At 38.5% G+C, this 22,430-nt stretch overlaps 1 protein-coding gene across 2 annotated transcripts in view; it reads right to left on the bottom strand.

Moving 5' to 3' along the window:
* Positions 1-243: 243 nt before the first annotated feature.
* Positions 244-22,430, bottom strand: part of LOC110101992 — a 60,687-nt gene continuing 38,500 nt past the window's right edge. For both annotated transcript variants that reach the window (XM_020830130.2, XM_028694194.1), the window contains exons 15-18: positions 17,054-17,169; positions 16,075-16,956; positions 737-812; positions 244-652 (exon numbers count right to left, since the gene is read on the bottom strand). In XM_020830130.2, the coding sequence (XP_020685789.1) occupies positions 636-652; positions 737-812; positions 16,075-16,956; positions 17,054-17,169 (1,091 nt within the window). In that variant the 3' untranslated portion in view covers positions 244-635. The remainder of the gene's footprint in view (positions 653-736; positions 813-16,074; positions 16,957-17,053; positions 17,170-22,430) is intronic.

The raw sequence follows: 22,430 nt of genomic DNA, 5'->3' as shown, positions 1-22,430 counted from the left end.
AAATCAAATTACACTAAAACTTTGTGATAATTTTCAAACATCAATCTTTCTTTTTTGATGGAAAAATTACCATTCAGGCTGATGAGAATGGAATCCACGTCACCAATTGAAATTTTAGAAGAACATATGCTTCTTGATACACGAAATAGGCATTAATTATGGAAGGAAATTCTAATCTAAGACTAATATTGTTGTGTTTGAATTAATACCTTTGAAAAATAAATCGTGGAGGCTAGAAAGAAATGACAAACAGACAATTTAGAATTGCAATGAGTTTGGGATAACTTTACTTGTACTTTGCTTTTTAGTCCAGTTTCCTGATGGTCTAAAAATATGGAGCAGACCCTGCAGCTAAAAATCATGTGTTCGTTCCTACATGAAATTTCTAAAAGGTTTGAAATAAATTACATTATCATAGTCCAAGTATATACTCTACGGGTACCCAAAATCAAGATATGTATAAATAATTTTTAACTATGACACTATACAACTTATCCTCTGAGAAGACAACCTTATGCCTCACTTGTCCTAAATCTGTAATTTATATACAGAACCCTGCAAAGATAAATAGTCATCTTAAGCATACACAAGACTCCTGTAATTTTGACAAAGAGCGACGGAGCATGCGTCTCCTTTCAACCATGTACATTACCTGGTCAAAACATATATAGATCAACATTTAAAGAGCTGCAAAATATTTGAAGGATTCTTCTAATCATGAAAAATAAAATTCTACCTCTTGAGGACTTCTTGTCATGAGAGATGCTTGGCATCTTTGAAATGATTAGGGAACTTTGAATACCCTCCAGTAACTGTGAATGATATTAAAAAAGGTTCAAAATTCCAGCCCATGAACATGTTAATAATATAGTGCAACAACTTCTTTTGAAAATTGACTAAAAAACAATAAAACAAGTTCAGTTCTCATTAAAAAAACAAAATAAATAAACAAAGAGCAGCATCAGCCTTCCCTTACAATTACTTGGAAGTACAAAATCAATCCTAAGATTTTTTTTTTTTTTTTTTGAGGTCCCTTCCCTTACAATTACTTGGAAGTACAAAATCAATCCTAAGATTTTTTTTTTTTTTTTTTTGAATTTTGCTACATAGCTCCATCTCACCAAAGAAATTACTAAATTAAAGAATCTAGATAGAGGGTTCGTCAACTAAATTTTATATTTTTAAGTACAAAAGATGGTTAAATCTTCAGTTGATTCAAATAGCAAAATCAATTTTGTGGGATTTCATGCTGTTTTTTTTTAGTTAAAATCAATATTAATTTTAACCATATCCTACTTATTATTGAAGGAAAAAAAACTAAAATTGAGAAATGATATCTTCACAAATACTAGTTTTTGGAGGTTTGTTTAGATTATAATTTATATCCTCTTAATTGAAAATACTCACTCGTTATACCCTTCCTTTCGTACTTGGATATCTACAAATAGGCACTTCCTTTCTCAATGATGTACAATAAAAATTCTCATTTTCAATATGACATTAGAGTGTTGTTTTAGTTTTCTGTCACCCACTCTTCCTCCTTAGCAACCCTAGTAGCTTCTTGTCTCTTTCCTGTTCCCCAATCTGCTCACTTGCAGCCGTATTTTGTTTGTTCGTACCCTAATCTACTCACTCATGGCCACTCCCCTCGACCACAACCTACAGCCTACTGCGTCCGCAAACATGTGACCTGCTGCATTCACCCACGACGTTGTGTTGTCTAGAATACTCACTTGCTCTCCACTATCATTGTGTTGACTCACATATGACGCAATCTCACTTGAGTCGCTAAGAATCACAACACTATCGTCATTTATGAGCCTTAATTCATAGAACTTAACAACCACATTACTCACACAACTTTTACACACTATCCCACCCCGAATTCTTCTCTCTATGGCTTCTCACTCTTATCTCAATGAGTAGAAACCATCCACCATTAACAATTAATGCTCAATTAATATTAATCAGGAATTTTTAAATTGATTTTATTTAATTCACTTGTGTGTGTTGCTCGTTTCACAAGTCTCTTTACTTGAAACACACATACATAATGATTCAATAAAAATAATAATTACAACTCTTGAACATGACTAATGTAGCTCTCATTTGTATTGTCTCTAACTTGTTCTTAAACTCTTAGTAAATTTGATGCAGACATTCTCTGATTTAGCTACGATCATCACCTAAGCATTTGTTATATATATATATATATATATATATATATATATATATTGACTCTCTCGTGTACACCTACAGTTTGGTGGTACAAACCCTATAGAAAGATGGATTAGTCCAAAGGATATCACAACTAAAGTATGTTTTCAATTATCAAAAGTTCATAGCATAGCTCCAGGCTTATATAGTCAACAAGGGCGAGCTTTTCAGCCTCCTAAATATACCACTTCTACACCTTTAGCAATTGAACTTTTAGGAAGTTTCTAGGAGATTTTAAAAACTTATTTTGAGAGCTTTCTAATTCATAAAACTTAAGTAGCATTTCATTTTTAGAAGCCTCCAACAAAGGTCCAAAATCTTACTGTTACGTCCTGGAGTATTCGCGTCGGTAGAGAAATATATAGTTTAACGTCTTAGTATTGTACGAAGATCCAGCACACAATCAGATAAGTAAGAGAGGGTGTAGCGTTCATAAGAGACACCAAAGTTTTTACGTGGAAACCCCTAAAAAGGAGGAAAAACCACGGGGCCTAACCCAGTTTGCATGAATCCACTAGTATTTGCAGTCGATTACAAATGAGGCCCTTCTTAGGGTAAAAGCCTTGGCCTGATGTTACAAATGTACATCATATAGAGCACATTACATAGTGTGAGTTACAATAATACACATGTTTGTTTGGCTGGAAGGGCCGTAGTTGGCACGAGACGGGGGTCCGAAAGACCGTAGTTGGTAGAAGATTGGAGTCAGGAAGACCGTTATCTGGCGAAGTAGGTCATAAGGACCATAGTTGGCAGGAGACCGGGGTCTAAAAGATCGTTGTCTGGTGATGGAGGTCGGAGTCACCATAGTAGACGACGGAGGTTGGGAGGACCGTAGTCGGCAGGAGATAGGAGTGAAAGACCGTAGTTGGCAGGAGACCAGGGTCTGAAAGACTGTTGTCTAGCGATGTAAGTCGGAAGGATCGTAGTCGGCAGGAGACAAGTGTCGGAAAGACCGTAGTATGAGGGCGGTACTTCGGGAGGACTGTCGGCATCAAGTGGTGGCTCGGAAGAAGTCCGGGCATCTGGTGGTGGCATGGTGGAGCAACGGCATCAGGCGGTGGTCCGGCCAAGGTGAGGGCCTCAGATGGTGGTCTGGCAAAGGTGAGGGCCTCTGGCGAAGGTGAGGGCCTCAAATGGTGGTCTGGAAAAGGCGAGGGCCTCTGCCGAAGGTGAGGGCCTCAGGTGGTGGTCCGGCGATGCTCCGGCGGTGGTTCGACGATGCTCCGGCGGTTAATTTAAAATTTTATTAATTAAAAATTTAATAAATTAACTTGATTCATCAACATATACCACAAAATCACATAATAAAAAATGTAAACAAATTTCAATATTAAATGCCACAAATAATCTTCTAGCAATGAAAAAATAATAATGTAAGAAAACAATTTAAATAAACAACAAAAAAATAGGAAGATAAGTTGGAAAATATATACATAGAAGGAATTAGAAATATTCATTTAGAAAAAAAAAATATCATATTAAGAACATAAAAAATTAACAAGTTGTCATATAACGCATCGATGCATAAAGCCTCGACGTATATGCCTCAATCAAAAGAGTTGTAAGCCTCACTCAGACTAAAATGGTGAAAGTCTCGATGCAATTTTGGGCGGGCGTCTCACTATGAGGTTCGTTTCAATGCATGTGCCTTGAACGCCTATTTGACCCATGAGTGGAACCATGTCATATATCATCTCATTAATAAAATGATTTGTGAATGCAAACTTCAAGAGCGATGGAGATTAATTTTCATCTTTGATCTATTTTAAAGTTGACCCAAAGGATAAAGAATGGGATGGGGTATCGTGTTCATCCTTAATTTAAGCATCAAACTAACATCAAAACGAACTAATGCACTAAAACAGTTAAAATCTGTAATTGGTCTAACCCATGGAACAAAATTTTCAGCATCAACTATCCTATCACATGTACGAATCTCTAATTTGGCTTTATACTTTGAATGGTCACCTATGATGCACCGACACTTCTCCTCAAAGAGGCGTGCAGTGTCCGACACCGTGTCCGACACGACACTCGTCCGACACTCCTCCGACACGTGTCGGACACGCCGAAAACGTGTCCGATTAAAAAAATATTAAAAGCTAATTGGACACGCGTGTCCGACACGTATCTTAAATATTTTATAATTTTTTTTAAATATAATTTCTTATATTTGCCGAGATTTAAATTAAATTTCTTATTTTCTATCTACAACACCAAATCATATGGGTGATTATTTGCTTATATTTTTGTGGTTGTATTAGATATTTTGTACTAAATATTTTATATTATAAGCTAGACAAATTATCATGTCATTCATTTATTATTATTTATCATTTTTAATACGATATTACATTAATATATATACACTATATAAAAAAATATATTGTCGTGTCTGCGCCGTACCCGTGTCCTATATTTTTTAAAAAAAGCCATGTCCCGTGTCCATTTCATGTCGTGTCCGTGTCGCAGTGTCCGTGTCCGTGCATCATAGATGGTCACACATCCATCCATCCATCATGAGTGGTATTAAGATCTCCATCTTCATCTTATGCAACCATATTTGCATCATCGCATGCTTTTTACGAGAAAATGACATATATCAACAAAAAGCATGTGAACTCATTTTTTTTTCAAATGTCAGTAGACTTCATTTCGCCACACATTGAACTTGACATAGAAGTCGGGAAGTGAGGCACATGGTATTTCATAAAAATATTTAAAACAATTTAAGAGAGTCAAGAAATTAAAAATTTTCTAGGAAAAGACAATGCAAAATAGAACCATAAAGAGTATATCAATACAAGGAGAACAAAAAAAATAAAAAATATAAATACAAGGAAGCTTAAAAAACTTATAGACAATTTTGGAGCCATGTTTAGTTCCCCGAACTATCTTAAGGATATATCAGATTGTGTAGCATGGTCACTTATTTCTGGCCAATGCAAATCATGTAAATATTCGAACTTCTACAAAATATAAAATTTGGATATAAATCCTAAGGAAAACACAAGTACTTTAAGCTAAATCATCTACATGTGATGTGTGGAGATTATAGCACATGTGTTATAAGATGCAAATTACCAAAAAGTAATTATAATTCTTATGTTTCTCAGTCAAACCGATCTTTCTTTGGAATAGATTGGGGATCGATAATTCAATTAGGGTTTTATCAAGTTTATAAACCATTTGTATAGGTCCCGTCACTGCGAAAATTCATTCAAATAGAAAGCTTTATAGACCACTGTAATTGTAGGGTAAGGTCGTAAGTCCCAATCCACGAATCCAATCTCCAGCAAAGAAATGACATTGTTGACACAACCTAAAGTTTGTCAGCATTTCCAAAAAAAAAAATTAAGTTTATTGCCCCAAATCAAATCAAACTTTTTCATCGTGAGCAAGGAACTAGCACTTCAATCATTAACACTACTAAAACATTTTGTAATGCATTTGTATAAGACACCAAGGCCTTGTATGATGAAAATTCATTTGAAAGATAAGCATTAAGGAAGGGACATAGCTCCTAATCTTTAACCCAATCCTCTATAAATAAGTAGAAGAGTCGACACATCCCACCCCATTTGCCAATATTTACAAATGCAAAAATCATCTAAATCGGATTGATCTTGTTTTAACACAAATTGGGGATCAAAACTTCAATCACAAATGTCTAAGAAAATATTTGGCAATGCATCTGCGTAAAGACCTTCAGTTACAGGTGCGATTTATGGGCCTACCATATTATAAGTCCCAACTCCGAGTTCAATCCTTCGCAAGCAAATAAAGGAGTTGAAAAGATTCATGGAACAGTAATTTCCATGTAAAACAAGAACAAGTATGCCTTTACCTCAATTTTTTGTGCCAAATGTCATGGCTACCTTAAGTCACAAGAGAAATATATTCTAAGCCTGAGAATCCTACACATGCTTCAAGGCTCTTTCACCTCAATGATGGGATCAATGATTTGGATAGCATAATGATTTGGAAGGGACCTCCCTCATTTGGTGCACTTTGGGAGTAGCAGTACTCCAGTTTCTTCAATGGAGCACTTGGAGGAGAGGGATCAAGTGCTAGAGGAATTGAAGAAACATCTACTGAGAGCTCAACAGATTATGAAGAAACAGGTTGATGGGCTCAGTTCGAAGCAGGAGAGAAAGTGTTCTTAAAGCTAAGACCATACCGGCAGAAGACAGTTGCCAACAGGAGAAATGAAAAGCTCGCTCCAAGATACTTTGGACCTTATGAAATATTGGAAAAAAATCGGAGCAGTAGCATATCGGATGAAACTACCACCCACGGCGACTATTCATCCAGTTTTTCATGTGTCACAGCTGAGAAGAGCAATTGGAGATTACACAACCAGCACAGAGTTACCGGCCACGCTTACGGAGGATTTAGAGGTGATTATGGAACCCTTAGAGTTGATGGGGGTTTGTCAGAAAGAAGATGAAGCGAAAGAAGTGCTGATCAAGTGGAAGAATCTTCCAGACTATAATGCCACGTGGGAGCCGTACAAGAAGGTGAAACAACAGTTTCCTAGTTTTCAGCTTGAGGACAAGGTGATTCTTTGGGAGGGCGGTATTAGTAGGCTGGTTCATCCTAAACCACTGTTTTGAAAATCGGACCAGACCGGCCGGTTCAACCGGTTCAATCGTGAACCGGTCTGGTGGCCGGTTCGATCTAGCTTCAGAACCGGCTCTGCATAGAACCGGATCAAACCGGATTGAACCGGCGGTTCAACCGGTGAACCGTTGAACCGGTCCGGGTTGGAAAGAACCGGTCGGTTCATAAAAATATTTTATTTTTGTTTTAATTAAAGTTTAAAAAATATTTTTTTTTTAATTTTTTAAAACTTTTAAAAATATTTTTTATTAAATATGATGCATTATTTCATATAATACATGTAAGTTTCTTAAAAAAAACTCACATAATTTTTTTGCAAAGAGAGCGCTACTTCTCACTTTATAAAGGGTCAAGGAACATCTTAAACTCCCCTTGATGTGGGACTAAAAAATGTTGCCTGAATAGTTAGAGAATTGTTGGAGCTTCAATTTTTTTTAGTTGGGCTACAAATTTGAATGATATGTATTATAAATTGCTATAATATATATTATAATTATTATATTATAATATTAATATTATAAATTTCTATATTATATTAAATATTATTCTTATAAATATATTTATATATATATATAATATATATAAATTTTAAATGATATTTTATTAATTTTATTATTATATATTTTTTAAATTTATAAATATTATTAAATGGTGTATCATTTAGTTATTTTAATGTATTATATTAATGATCATAAATTTTTTATATTATAAATTTATATATTATATTAAGTATTATTCTTATAAATATATTATTCTTAAATGATATTTATATGTATAAAATTTTATTATATATTTTAAAATTTTATAAATATTATTAAATGACCATATACTTATATTATATGATTTTTATTTTATTAGTTTTTAATAATATTATTATTTATTATGTCATCCGGTTCGACCCCGGTTCGACCAGTCGAACCGTGAACCTCTCCCTCTTCCGGTTCGTTGTCCGATTCGGTTTTCACAACCTTGTCCTAAACCGGCCCAGGAGCCGGGCCAGAGGCTGGCTCAATATTACAAGAGGCGGAACAAGGGGTTCTGCCCCTTTTGATTCCGCCCAGATGTGGGGCCCACGTGGAAATTTTGGGAAGGAGGAGTGGGCGGCTAGGGGGGAGAGGAAAATTTTGAATGAGAGAGATTTGAATTACGTTTGTATTATGAAACTAATTGTATTATGAGGGGGATTGGTCTAGGGTTAGTTTTCATGCTTTTGTTTTGTGCATCTCTTGTAATTTCTTTGGCGTCTTGGGCTCTAGGCATCTTGTCTAGAGTTTGGGAGAGAACGATCCTCCTCTCGAATTGAGGATCAATTGTATCTTGCTTGACATTTGTTTTGGTTTTTTTATATTCTCGCAATCCATTGTTTAGGGACTGTTTTTGCCCAGATTTTGCAATTATCTCGCTATTTTCACCAATTAGAGATAGGTTTGCTTGCGAACTCAAGTATTTCCTATCAAATTGGTATCATAGCAAGTCTCGGGACCGGTGGAAAGCTGTTTTCGACGGATTCCAGCAGCAATTTTTCACCCCAAATAGGAAGAAGTTGCTGTTTTTTTTACCCCAAAATCCTGTTTTTGTGAATCTACAAAAGTCGGATTGTGATGGCGGCCAAAAAATGGATGTCTTGGAGGAAAGACTTGAAGGGGAGATACGACGATGGAGGAAAGGATTTCTTTCATGGAGGGACAAGTCGCCGACCTCTGAGATATGATGAAAAAAATGTTGGAGATTCAAAATCAAACAGCGGCTTCAGTGGCCAAAGGGATGTATGAAAAAAATAAGAATTCTGAAATCCGTAGAGAGGAAGATGAGGTGGAGATCATGGAAGGAGAAGGAAGAAGACACCATCTGGAGCCTGTCTAGAGGGAAGAAAGAGTAGGATATTGGGAACTCCATGAGGGATACTATGGCCGCCGTGGTGCTAGGTTTGAAGAAAGAAGGGGGGAGTTCGAAGGGAGTTTGGGCTATGGCAGAGCAAGGGAAGAGCGGGACACATGGGGTGGACTGAGCACTTGGGAAAGGGGAAGTTATGGACGGAAAGGGAAAGTTATGGAAGAATCAGGGGAAATGGTGGTGATCAGAAGGTGAGGAAGTTGAAGATGCCCATCTCTGAAGGAGAAGATGCATATGGATGGATTTACAAGGTAGAGTGGTACTTTGCCGTCAATGGGTTGAGGGAGGAGGAGAAGCTGACAGCAGCAAGGTTGTGCTTGGAAGGGAAAAGCCTATCGTGGTTTAAGTGGAGTGACCAACGAAGGCCGATCAGGAACTAGAGGGAATTTAAAGACTGCATAATATAGCATTTCCAAACAGATCGGGAAGGAGACTTCTATGAGCAGTTTTTTGCTTCGACATAGGAGGGATCAATAGCAGATAACAGGGAGCAGTTTGAACACCTAGCTAGCAGGGTGGAGTGACTCTCAGTTACAGTGTTGGAGGGAAATTTCATGAAAGAGTTGAAGACGGAGATTCGAGCAGCAATGAAAGTTTTGATGCCTCGTAACTTGGGGAAGGCCATGAAGTTGGCCCAACTTGTGGAAAATCAGAGGAATTTGGAGAAGGGAGCCAGGAGTAGCAGCATTGGGGGAACGTACAGGATGACGACTACTCATCTCACACCTAAAGGTCCTGCAACAGGAGGGAATCGATAGGCTACCAAGGAGAAGACAGGAGGAGAAAATGGGGGGAAACTTCAAGCGGCTGATAGAGAAAGAGATGCAGGAGAAGAGGTCTAATGGGTTGTGCTTCTGATGCGATGAAAAGTACACGCCAGGACATCGGTGCAAGGACCGAACTCTTCAGGTTCTCACCGTCTGCGATGACGAGGAAACTGAGGGAGGTGAGGAGACAAAAGGAGATGGAGGATAAGCTACACTTGGATCTGGCTGAGGTCTCCCTGAACTCAGTGGTAGGATTCACTACGAATCACATTATAAAGGTGGAGGGAGAGATAGAGGACCGGGAGGTTGTGGGGTTGATTGATAGTAGGGCTACTCACAATTTCATTTCCACCAAAGTCATCAACCAACTGGGAGTGAGATTGGTGGACACCGGCTATTACGGGGTGATGATGGGCACGAGGAAGGTGGAGAAAGGCCAGGGGATTTGCAGAGGAGTGCGACTGACAATCCACGGGGATACAGGCAATGTTTAAAATTGCGTATTCGGGTATTGAGGCGTTTTTCATTCGTGAAGCAAGGCGTAAGCCTCAAGGCGTTTTGAGGCGTAAGCCTCAAAATCAAAAGATTGCGTAAACATAAAATGATAAATTTTTATATACTAATGAGTGAATAATATAAAACATAAAAAAATATAAAATATGAAGTGAAATCAAAATATCACAATAATAAGACAACATGAATATAGTTCAACTCAAAATTCTATCTTTCCCAAATCCCAATATTCTTTTCATTAACATATAATTCCAATTTCTAAAAATAAATAGCAATGACATATCTCATAAGAACTCATAAGTCATCAGCACTGTCACCACTAAGGGGTTCTTCATTTGAATCATCATTATGATGAACGGCTCTCTCCCCTTTCTCCTCTCCTATAGAGTCCAATGTCGGCATTTACTTTAAGATTTATGTAAGTTTTAATATATATAGCGTGAGGCGTAGGCCTCATGCCAGTGAGGCGAGGCGGGCCTTAAGGCGGCCTCAACCAAGTTGAGGCGCAAGCCTCATAACAAAAACTCGATGCGTAAGCATCAAGGCGTTTTTTACTGAAATTGCGCAAAGGCGGGCCTCAAGGCAAGCCTCATATTGCGCAATTTTAAACCATGGATACAGGTGAGGGAGGACTTTCTTCCATTGGATCTTAGGAGCACGGACGGCATCCTGGGGACGAAATGGCTGCAAACTTTGGGTGACACCAAAGTGAATTGGGGAGCACTCACGATGGAGTTGATGGTGGATGGAAGGAAGGTAGTGATTAAGGGGGATGCGGGGCTTTCCAAATCCCTGTTTTCTCTTAAAACGATGGTGAGGGATATCCAATTGGCAGGCATAGGGTATTTTGTGGAGTTGCACAGTTTGGAGGGAGTGAGATTGGAGGGAGAAGACATACCCCTCTCCATTCAGCCATTGATTCAGCAGCTCCAAGAGGTGTTTCAGCCACCACAGGAATTGCCACCGCAGAGGGAGCAGGAGCATGCCATCGTGTTGAAGGAGGGAGTGTCGCCCATCAGTGTCCGACCTTATTATTACCCTCCGTTCCAGAAGGATAAAATAGAAAGGTTGATTAGAGAGATGCTGGAGGCAGAGATCATTAGACCCAGCATCAGCCCCTTTTCGAGCCCAATTTTGTTGGTGGAAAAGAAGGATGGCAGCTGGCATTTTTGTATGGACTACAGAGCACTCAACAAGGAAACAGTACCTGACAAGTTTCCTATACCAGTCATTGACGAGCTGGTAAATGAATTGAGTGGGACCGTGATCTTCAGCAAGATAGAATTAAAATCGGGTTACCATCAAATCCGAATGGAGTATGTACCCAAAACGTCCTTTAAGGACATTATGAGTTCCTGGTGATGTCATTTGGCCTCACCAATGCTCCAGCTACTTTCCAGGCCCTTATGAATACGGTTTTCAAATCTTATCTCAAACGATTTGTATTAGTATTCTTTAACGATATCCTGGTCTATAGCAGGACAAAAGAGGAGCACTATGAGCATTTGAAGAGGGTGTTAGAGGTACTGCAGGAGCACCAGCTGAGGGATAATTTGAAGAAATGCTGCTTTGCACAAGCCAGTGTAGAGTACTTGGGCCATATAATGTCAAAAGAGGGAGTTGCAGCAGATCAGTCCAAAATTAAAGTAATTATACGGTGGCCAGTGTCGAAAAATCTGAAGGAATTGAAGGGATTCCTAGGACTGACGGGTTACTACATGAGGTTCGTTAAAAGGTACATCTCCATAGCATGGCCACTCACTGAACAGTTGAAGAAGGACTGGTTCCTATGGGGGGAGGCAGCCACATCAGCATTTGAGAGCTTGAAGAAGGCGATGACCACGGTGCCGGTCCTAACCTTGCCAGATTTCACTCAGACATTCATTGTGGAGACAGATGCTTCCAGGTATGGGTTGGGTGCAGTACTGATGCAGAGTCGTAGACCCATTGCCTATTTCAGCCAGGTATTGACTGCTAGAGCCCGACTGAAATCAATTTAAGATAGAGAATTAATGTACATCATCTTGGCCATTTAGAAGTGGCGGCCCTACCAGCTTGGGATGCATTTCATTGTCAGGACAAATCAATGAAACCTGAAATACCCGCTGGAACAACGGATGACGATGGAAGAGCAACAAAAGTGGTTGTCCAAGTTGCTAGGGTACGATTTTGATATTCAATATAGACCAAGGTTGAAGAACAAGGTGGCGGACGCTTTGTCCATATATATGGGGGAACTGTAGATGGTGACACTATCCGTTCCTTTGATGCTTGACTGGGAGGCCATCGGGGAAGAAAGTGCTAGAGATGAAAAATTGGGAATGATCAGGTCAGATTTGTTGAAAGTGGAGGGTAGCCATCCAGGGTACTCATTAGAGGGAGACAGACTGCTGTACCAGGAAAGATTTGTGATGCCCCATACCTCGATCCACATCCCAAATTTACGCCAGGAATTTCATGGAAGCGCAGTTGGGGGCTATTCAGGAGTGCATAAGACCTAAAAGGGACTAGCAGCCGAGCTTTATTGCAAGGAAATGCATAAAGATGCAGATGAGATGGTGGCAAGGTGTGAGATCTGTCAGAGGAACAAATATTTAGATGTCACCAAGGGGGCTACTACAGCCGTTGGCGCTACCGGGACGAGTATGGGAAGAGATATTCATGGATTTCATAGATGGGATGCCCCGCTCAGAAGGCTTCACAGTGATCTTGGTGGTGGTGGATAGATCGAGCAAGTATACTCATTTCATCCCCCTCCAACATCCTTACACCGCGGTGACAGTGACTTCAGCATTCATTAGAGAGGTGGTCAGATTGCATGGCGTACCAGAGGCGATCGTGTCAAACAGAGATAAGTTGTTCCTCAGCCATTTTTGGAGGGAATTATTCAGGTTACAGGGGACAGTTCTGAAGAGGAGCACCGCTTATCACCCACAGACAGATGGCCAAACGGAGGTGGTCAATAGGAGCTTGGAGACCTACTTGAGATATTTTGTGTCGGAGACACCCAAGCTTTGGAACAAGTGGTTATCTTGGGCGAAGTACTGGTAATACACCTCTTTTCACTCGGCTTCACAGATGACTCCATTCAAAGTGCTGTACGAAAGGAACCCCCCTCACTTGTTGCACTTTGAGAGTAGTAGTACTCCAGTTTCTTCAGTGGAGTACTTGGAGGAAAGGGATCGAGTACTAGAGGAATTGAAGAAACATCTACTGAGAGCTCAATAGATTATGAAGAAACAGGCTGATGTGCATAGAAAGGACATCCAGTTCGAAGCAGGAGAGAAAGTGTTCTTAAAGCTTCGACCATACCGGCAAAAGACAGTTGCCAACAAGAGAAATGAAAAGCTCACTCCAAGATACTTTGGACCTTAGGAAATATTGGAAAAAATCGGAGTAGCAGCATATCGGCTGAAACTACCACCCACAGCAACTATTCATCCGATTTTTCATGTGTCATAGTTTAGAAGAGCCATTGGAGATTACACAGCCAGCTCAGAGTTACCGGTCACGCTTACGGAGGATTTAGAGGTGATTATGGAACCCTTAGAGTTGATGGGGGGTCGTTAGAAAGAAGATGGAGCGAAAGAAGTGCTGGTCAAGTGGAAGAATCTGCAGGACCACGATGCCACGTGGGAGCCATACGAGAGGGTGAAACAGCAGTTTCCTAGTTTTCACCTTGAGGACAAGGTGATTCTTTGGGAGGGCGGTATTGATAGGCCGGTTCATCCTGAATCGGCCTAGGAGCCAGCCCAAAGGCCGGCTCAGTATTACAGGAGGTGGAACAAGGGGTCCGCCCCTTTGATTCCGCCTAGATGTGGGGCCCGCATGAAAATTTTGGGAAGGAGTGGGCGGCTAGGGGAGAGGGAAATTTTGAATGAGAGATATTTGAATTAGGTTTGTATTAGGAAATTAATTGTATTATGAGAGGGATTGGTCTAGGGTTAGTTTTTATGCTTTTGTTTTGTACTTCTCTTGGAATTTCTTTAGCGTCTTGGGCTCTATGCATCTTGTCTAGAGATTGGGAGAGAACGATCCTCCTCTCAAATTGAGGATCAATTGTATCTTGCTTGGCATTTGTTTTGGTTTTGTTATCTTCTCGCAATCCATTGTTTTGGGACTGTTTTTGCCCGGATTTTGCAATTATCTCGCTGTTTTCACCAATTAGAGATAGGTTTGCTTGCGAACTCAAGTATTTCCTATCACATAACCAATGGAATTACTACTTAATATTATGCTCCCAATTATAAAGACAAAAATTTCGAACTTTCACCAAGATAACAAAATATCAAAACGGATGAATTCATTTATAAAATCAAGCTCCCCTCAATTATAAAGACGAACATTTCGAACTTTCAACCAGGTGACAAAATATCAAAACTAGAAGTTAATCTATTAAATCAATATCCTGACTATACTGAAACATACTTCGAGCCAAATCTCTAATAATGGGTACGATTAAAAGCACAATATAAACCTTAGGATATCTTTATTATAAAAATAAATTCTAAAATCGGTAAAAAAATTTAGTTTCATCTCTTTCTCGATAGGCACAATCATTGCAAATCATACCAAAAGGGAACTCCATTCAAATATAAGACCCTCTCAAAAAATATGACATAAAATATAAAATATTAAATCCCTAAAGTGGCGTAATAATCAGTTGCTTCACACTCAGAGCCTTCATCCATCTATCCTCTACACTAATTTAATAAGTATGACAAGGATGACAAATCAAATTTGACTAAACTCATAAAGGATCAATGTTGTACCAAGCATATTCATATGATCAAACCCAAACATCTCATTTTATAAAAGCTGCAGAATGTGCCCCTTAACTAGAATATTAGCCAAATTGCAATAACACCAATATATTATGCTTGTAGCCTAATCTTGAAAACCCGCTAACAACTAAGCCTACTAAGTTGTGAGTCAATAAGGCAAGCTAATAGAGCATGAATCCCTCTATTTGACAAGGAAGATCTTAAAATTGGCTCTTCAATAAGTTTTCATCCATGCCTACAAGGCCTTCATAGACGATGCAACCCATGGTTGGGTGAACTACCTCTAATTAAGTAGAACAATTTCCATGATAATCCAAGATGACTAAACCAAAAGATTTTGATCAGATTCATCATCATTCCCAATACTATCAGCTTCAAGCCAATAACAACATATTATTTCCCAAATTGCCATCACTAAAATAAATTATTTTAAAATAAATATACTAGTCTTAATTGAAAATTTTCTCTGGTGATCGAGACGAGTAATAAAATGTAGGAGCTTTCTCTTATGATAAACTTAGAATCATATCATAAAGTTTTTATTAGAGGATGATATCTCTGAATAGCGTCTTAACTAAACATCAAATTTTTCATCAAAAAAAATTAACCCAAAATCACTTGAATATGACAACTTGGTTAGAGATTTTTAGGGTCCACACCCACCCAAACCTAAACAGGACTATTAGGCGAAATCTTTCACTACGCTTGGGTTGGCCATGAGAAAGCTTAATGCATAGGGCATACCCATAATAGGTCGAGACATATTCATAATCAACCTACTCCAGTTGACTTCAATAATAATGATAATATTACCAAACCTAACGGCATCATGACTCAAATAGGTGGACACATAAAATTCCACCTCAAACACCGCCCTTCTCACCTCTTCCAGGCACTGAGCATATCTACGAAGGCTCTAAAAAGTGTGGCAATACAGCAAAGTTGTCATACGAGAGGCAGCGCCATCGCCATCTCTTTAGCTGTTGAATAAAAATCTTGCAATATGCTAGTTAGTGCTTATGAACACTACAAAACAACAAAGTAGTTTCAGCTATATCTAACATTTTATATGCAAACATCTAGAGAAGCATCATTGCATTCAGATTTAACTAAACCTTGGTACCTAAAATGCTCAAAAAAAATTGCAAAGAAGCACTTGCCAAAACCCATCGAATTAGAGAACGGTTTGAGATAGCACAAGAAATGTTCTCAACATGGTAAAAAAGTTTATGAAACATCATTTTTAAGCTAGAGATTAACTGAACTGAACATACCCTAGATGTTGGCTGAATCCGACGGTTAGATCTACGGGGCTCCACGGCTCCACGTATTGCCTTTCCATGATTTCCAAGTCCTTTATCATCACCTTTGGATGTCCTATTCAGAATAGGTTTTGCTTTCACAGCTAAATCTGATTCAGAACCTAGAATATTCTTTTTCTTTGATGATAGAGCAGTAGGTGCAGACAGCACCGACGATGCTGACTCCGCAGCTGGAATTTCAGCTTGGTGCAGGGAAGAACCAAATTTAAATGTATTCGTCTTGTCTAAACTGTTGCTATTACTGCTGAAACTGGATATGGCATTTTCAAGATTCTCATGTCTGGGTGCATCATTTGATGTAGTAAGCAAACCATCGGTCTTCTCAGCGTGACTTGTAGCTTGAATGCACTGTGAATTATCAGCTTTAACCCCAACTCTAGACTTGCTGTCGCCAGGCTTCTTTCCTTTAGTATCAACTTTTGAGGTATTCTTAAACTTTTGAGATGCCTGTGGCATCAAATATTTTGTAAATTTGATGGGATCACTACCTTCTCTAGCCTTCTCACATTTATCAGCTACATAATGCTTGCTGACTTCCATGAACTTCCGTTTCTTTCCAGGCCTTGGAACCCCAAAAACCACCCTTGATCCTTCCTTCTGCAAGCCTGTCCGTTTTGCTTTAAATGCATTGGAAGTAACCACCTCCCTTGAATCCTTTCCAATGGAAAAGGTTCTCTCCTTCGCAGATAAAATTAATGATCTCGAGTCAGGTTTCCTAGATGCATCTATAAGCATATTCTTTGAAAGCTTTCCCATTCCAGCAGCATCAGCTTCCGATTGATTCATTGTCTCAAGCCCGCCTAATCTTTGTCGTTTCTCTTGTGGAGTATCACCCTGATAGTAAACAAAATACATGCTAGATGTTATATCAACTAAACCAAAGGAACTGTAAGTAAATGAAGTAAAAGAGCTAAAATAAGAGAATGCAAACCTCATGTGGCTTGGGTTGCTTTTCCATAGAGTGGCACCACTCCATCCATTGTCCATCCTTCCAGATAAGTGAAGGGCGAACACTCCATGCATCAACAACCAGCTTGTCATCTTTAGCTGCTAGTACAGTTGAAGAGTTAAACCATACAAAGCAGTAAGCAAAGGTTCATCATGCATCATGGATAAAAACAAATGTAACCAATTTTGTTAGTTCGAATGATTATGAAAATCTAAGGATCGTTTGCACATAAAAGTGCATGGACAACATCTCTAAATCAAGTAGTGCCAGTACAGTTGACATATTTAGCCTATAAACATACAATGAGAAGGGTACTTCATTTTAAAATCGAATGATTATGAATATTTTCTGAGATTATAGGTAGTTTCCTATTTTAATTTTTGTACAGTCATGACAAATTTATTATTTCGTTTTGTAGCTTCTATTGTAGCCATGTATTATAGTGTAGATATATTTTAATGAAATAAAAAAAATGAGTTTATTTTCGGTCTTTAAATGTTTTAGTAACTCTAAAGTCTATAGTTTATTTAAAACGAATATTGAAAAAGAATCTAAAACATTTCAAAACTAGATCTTGAGATTTTCCTGTCACATCTTAACACGATAGAACCTATCCTAATCGGGTTGAGTTGTGACACGCCAGCTCCTTTAGGGTAGAATAAAGTCCTTCTAATATCTCTATAGCCTCACCATCAATATCCACGATCAACTCCCTACTTACGGAAGTAGTGTACTTCACCATCTATGTGCTCACCAACTCTTCGGTCACCATAAGCATGCATTGGACCGTAGCAGTGAACTGCCTTACCATCAAGAAAACCATCTTCTTCCCCACCATGTGCATTGTCTAGGCAACTCCACATAATAGGATTGTTCCATATGCGAGCTTCAAATCCAGCAAATTGACTTCAGTTCAAATCCGACAAGCAAGGTTCTCAATGATGATTATGTCAGTGACAGTGAAGAAGGCGAGAACGCGAGTTAAGAAGTGACATTCGTCACACACGTACACGGTTTCTGCTCGCTCCCTCTCTTGATCCTCTTTTTCACTCAGTTCGGCCCCCAGGTAGGCACGCACGAGAGGGGTTTCGTGTGCCTTCTCTAGCCGCACGCAGAAGACCGAAAAGGGAAGCCCTCTCACTTGCTCGACTGCTCTGAACGTAAGCGAGTAGGAAGCAAAACACAAGAACCGGCTCGCCCTTGATCACAAGCAACATTGAGCGCAAGCCCGCTCAATCATCTTCTAGACACATCTGTAGAATCTTCTGGCTTCATGCCTCTCTAGTCCCATTCAATCGCACACATGCGACAGGGGTTACGAGTTGTTCGTCTCTCTAAATCGAAAGTAGAGACCACGGGGTTCTCGTTTGACTCCTCAAAACGAGACGCACTAGAAGTTAGTCTCTCTTGATCAAGTTGGAATACGTTCCCTTTCGTTTCTAAAAGAAAGGTTGGGCCTTCCCTTCAGACAATAAAAAAACTCGGAATTACGGCCAAGGCAATCAAGGCTCTAATACCATGTTAAATTCAGAGAATTTGAGAGGGAAAATGCTTAATTTTATTACACAAAAATATCACTATACAATAATACATAATTGCCTTAATATAATCTTTCCTAAATCAGCCGCCCAAATATAGAAGGAGATCGGAGTGATCCAGGTGAGCCTCCCATGGATCCCCATGCTGGTCAAGGGATCAAGGGCCAAGTTACGACTGAGATTTAACAACATGATCCACGTGAGCCTCCCATGGATCCCCATGTTGTCCATGGGAAGGGATGGTTAGGATTTTGACAGTAACATAATGAGACGGCTAGCATAGAGGACTGAGACATTGATCATAAACAAGAAACCATCCAAACTTTCTCGTTTTGCTCCTCTTTTTCATCTCCTCTAACCTTTTCAGATATAATAGTTGATTAAACTCGAAAAATATTCAATATGCTGGCAATAAGAAGATTTTCTCACCCGCCATGAGTCTAATTTAATAAAACAAAATAATACAAGTTAAGCATTTTCTCTTCACAAGCAAAGTGGTAAATGTTATGCTTATGCTTTATTTAACGTATGAAAAAAAAAAAGATTTGACCTGAAAATTTTCAATTTTTTTAGCAAAACAGCACTCGTTTCTGTGTTAAATGAATTCAATTAAATGCTAAAAAAGCCTCAATCACCAAAAAAAAACTCCTTGTAAGCCGCCAAAATTATACAAGGTATCATTATAGTTTCCAATGAACAACACATTAATGTATGTTGGCTCCATTAACATGGTTATGTCAGATTTTCACATGCCCGATACCGAGCACATAACGGAACAAGAAATCGAGTAAAAGATAATCATAACAACGAAGAACCATATAGCAATAAAAGCAACACAACATCCTGATAAGGCAGAACAAAGAAGCAAAACCAGTATCCAAATATGAGCAAATACAAACAAAGGGTTGTTAGATCAATAAAAGACAAACTCTGTAAGAGGAAGCCACTCAACGGAGGCAGCCCAAATGAAGAAGATAACGGAGAAAAACAATATAGGGAATCTTGAACAGAGAACGCAAACCCATAAGCATAATCAAGGCCCAGCGAAAAAAATTAGAAACAGTGCAAATTCTGAAATTAAAACCAACATAAGTTTCAAAGAAAGAACCATGCATGTTTATGAAAATAAAAATCATCACAGCTCCCATTTCCCCAACAAACCAACAACGAAAGTGAAGTCACCAAAAAAACAACACCTTGAACAGAGTAATGTTTTTTGTCTTTTTTTTTTCAAAACATTTATTTTCTTTAAATTAAAAAAAAAAAAAGGCAACCCACAAATCAGAGGCAAACGGGAATGAGAAAAAGATGAAAAAACTCAAAAGAAAAAGATTTCCAAAAACAAAACACAGCAGCAGCACGAAGGAAGGAATTCCTAAGAAAGTCATCAACGCAGCTTTTCTTCCCTCAAAATATGAAGAAGGAACAAATTGAAGAAAATTTTGCAGAAGAAAAAAGTGAAAAGACTTTCTAGAAGAAGAAAGATGTTGCTAAATAGTGATAAGTTGAAAGGATGATCAAGAAAAATCTGAATTCGCAATCTCAGAAAACACTAATAGGAGGGCGGGGAAATTCCCTTGAGAGTGCCTGAGAGGAGAGACGAGAGAGAGCCACAAAGAGATGCTAGAGAGAGTACCACAGAGGGTAAAGGAGAGACAACCGGAAGAACTCGGCGAATGGAAGATCATAATGCATATTTAAAATATCAAAACATATTCTAGCAATTTGTTTTGTGGAATGGAAACAAAACTTGCTTTACAAAGGGATGGTGATGCATGCATTCTACCACTATCATCAGGCGATCCTAGCATGTTGCAGCAATGAAGAGGGAGCCATCCCACTCTGATTGCTCTTTTTGCACGTTTGAAAATGCTGATTAAGGTGTAAGCTTGTTTAAATATCTACATGCTTTAGGAGAAGCAATTATTGTTATCTTATAATTTTTCTCAAAGGATCTATAAAGAAAAATATTTGAATGTTAATTTCATAGTAAAAAACTGAGTTTCTAAATTCAACAATACAAATCCCTCATTCTTTTTTTACAAGCAAACTGGAGCATGGTTTAAAATTGCGCAATATGAGGCTCGCCTTGAGGCCCGCCTTTGCGCAATTCTAGTAAAAAACGTCTCGATGCTTACGCCTCGAGTTTTTTTATGAGGTTTGCGCCTCAACTTGGTTGAGGTCCGCCTTGAGGCCCGCTTCGCCTCACAGGCATGAGGCTTACGCCTCACACTACATATATTAAAACTTACATAAATCTTGAAGTAAATGCCCGACATTGGACTCTATAGGAGAGGAGGAAGGGGAGAGAGCAGTTCACCATAATGACGATTCAAATGAAGAACCCCTTAGTGATGACAGTGCTGATGACTTATGAGTTCTTATGTGATATGTCATTGCTATTTATTTTTGGAAATTGGAATTATATGTTAATGAAAAGAATACTGGGATTTGGAAAAGATAAAATTTTGTGTTGAACTATATTTCATGTTGTCTTATTTGATTAAGTTCAAATAGAAAAAAAAAAATGTTGTCTTATTATTGAGATATTTTGATTTCACTTAATATCTTATGTTTTTTTATGTTTTATATTATTCACTCATCAGAATATAAAAAATTATCATTTTATGTTTACGCAATCTTTTGATTTTGAGGCTTACGCCTCAAAACGCCTTGAGACTTACGCCACGTCTCACGAATGAAAAACACCTCAATACCCGAATACGCAATTTTAAACATTGAACTGGAGAGCAAGCTCATATGCATTTGTGAGTAAATAAGCTTTACAATACAGATCAAGTTTGGATCAAGCTCGTCTAAATAAAAATTTAAGTTTATTTGGGCTTAGATAAGAAGTGTAGCAAATTTTGCGCAAATAAATATCTGATTTGACTGATGTATTGGGTATAATATGGAGGTAGGTTTTAGGTTCTATTTAATTACAATCCTAGAGGAGATGATATGACCAGTTAGATCAAACAAGTACAACCGGACTAAAAAATTGTTGGCGATGGTAGAATTGGGGTAGTGCAAAGTTGATGCACACGCATACATGCTAAAATAGATACCCTACTACTCCAATTGATGCACACACTCATTAAGCTTACATCGATAATGTTGACCTCAGTATTTATACCCTAATCAATTTGATCAATCTCGACCAAAAAGTCAAACAACGAACCCGTCGCTGCACATATTGAGTTCAAAATATCTCGACCACAATTAAAATCACTCAAACATCATCCATTCTCAGAACAAACTACACCGATGCATTTATAACATTAAAATTGCCCAAAAAACGACATCCATATTAGCCAATGCAATGCAGGAAAATGAAAAAGCAAAATTTGCCTATGTGAGATGATGATGTGAAATTCAAGATGTGTGAGTTATGAGAAACTATGCTAATAAAATAATAACATGTGTTTTAATTTGATTTATTCTAATCATATTTTATTTTATTAATTATTTTTTACTTGATATTGAAAAATTCTTCTCAATTCGAGCAAAATCTCATAAATCCCATGAAAACCTCATCTACACCTGCCTCGATCCTATGGGAAGTCACGTCATCTAACAATGTGAAAAAGGGGTTCTTTGTTTTTCACCTCCCTAGCTCATGAATACCAAAAGTTCATTCATTCTCTTAACACAAGCCCGCGTACACTTCTATGCACCACCCAACTGTTGAGCCCCCTTTCTCCAAATCGAGACTTGATCTCGCCACCTCTCCATCTTCTTCTCTCCCTCTACCTAAGTCATCTCCCAAACTTCACCTGCAAGTTTCCATACTCTTGCCAAGCCAAGCTCCTTCACTCTTT

The sequence above is a fragment of the Dendrobium catenatum genome, unplaced genomic scaffold, assembly GCF_001605985.2.
Source record: "Dendrobium catenatum unplaced genomic scaffold, ASM160598v2 fragScaff_scaffold_414, whole genome shotgun sequence".
NCBI classification, from domain to species: domain Eukaryota; kingdom Viridiplantae; phylum Streptophyta; class Magnoliopsida; order Asparagales; family Orchidaceae; genus Dendrobium; species Dendrobium catenatum.
This window is presented reverse-complemented; position numbering and strand designations above follow the sequence as displayed.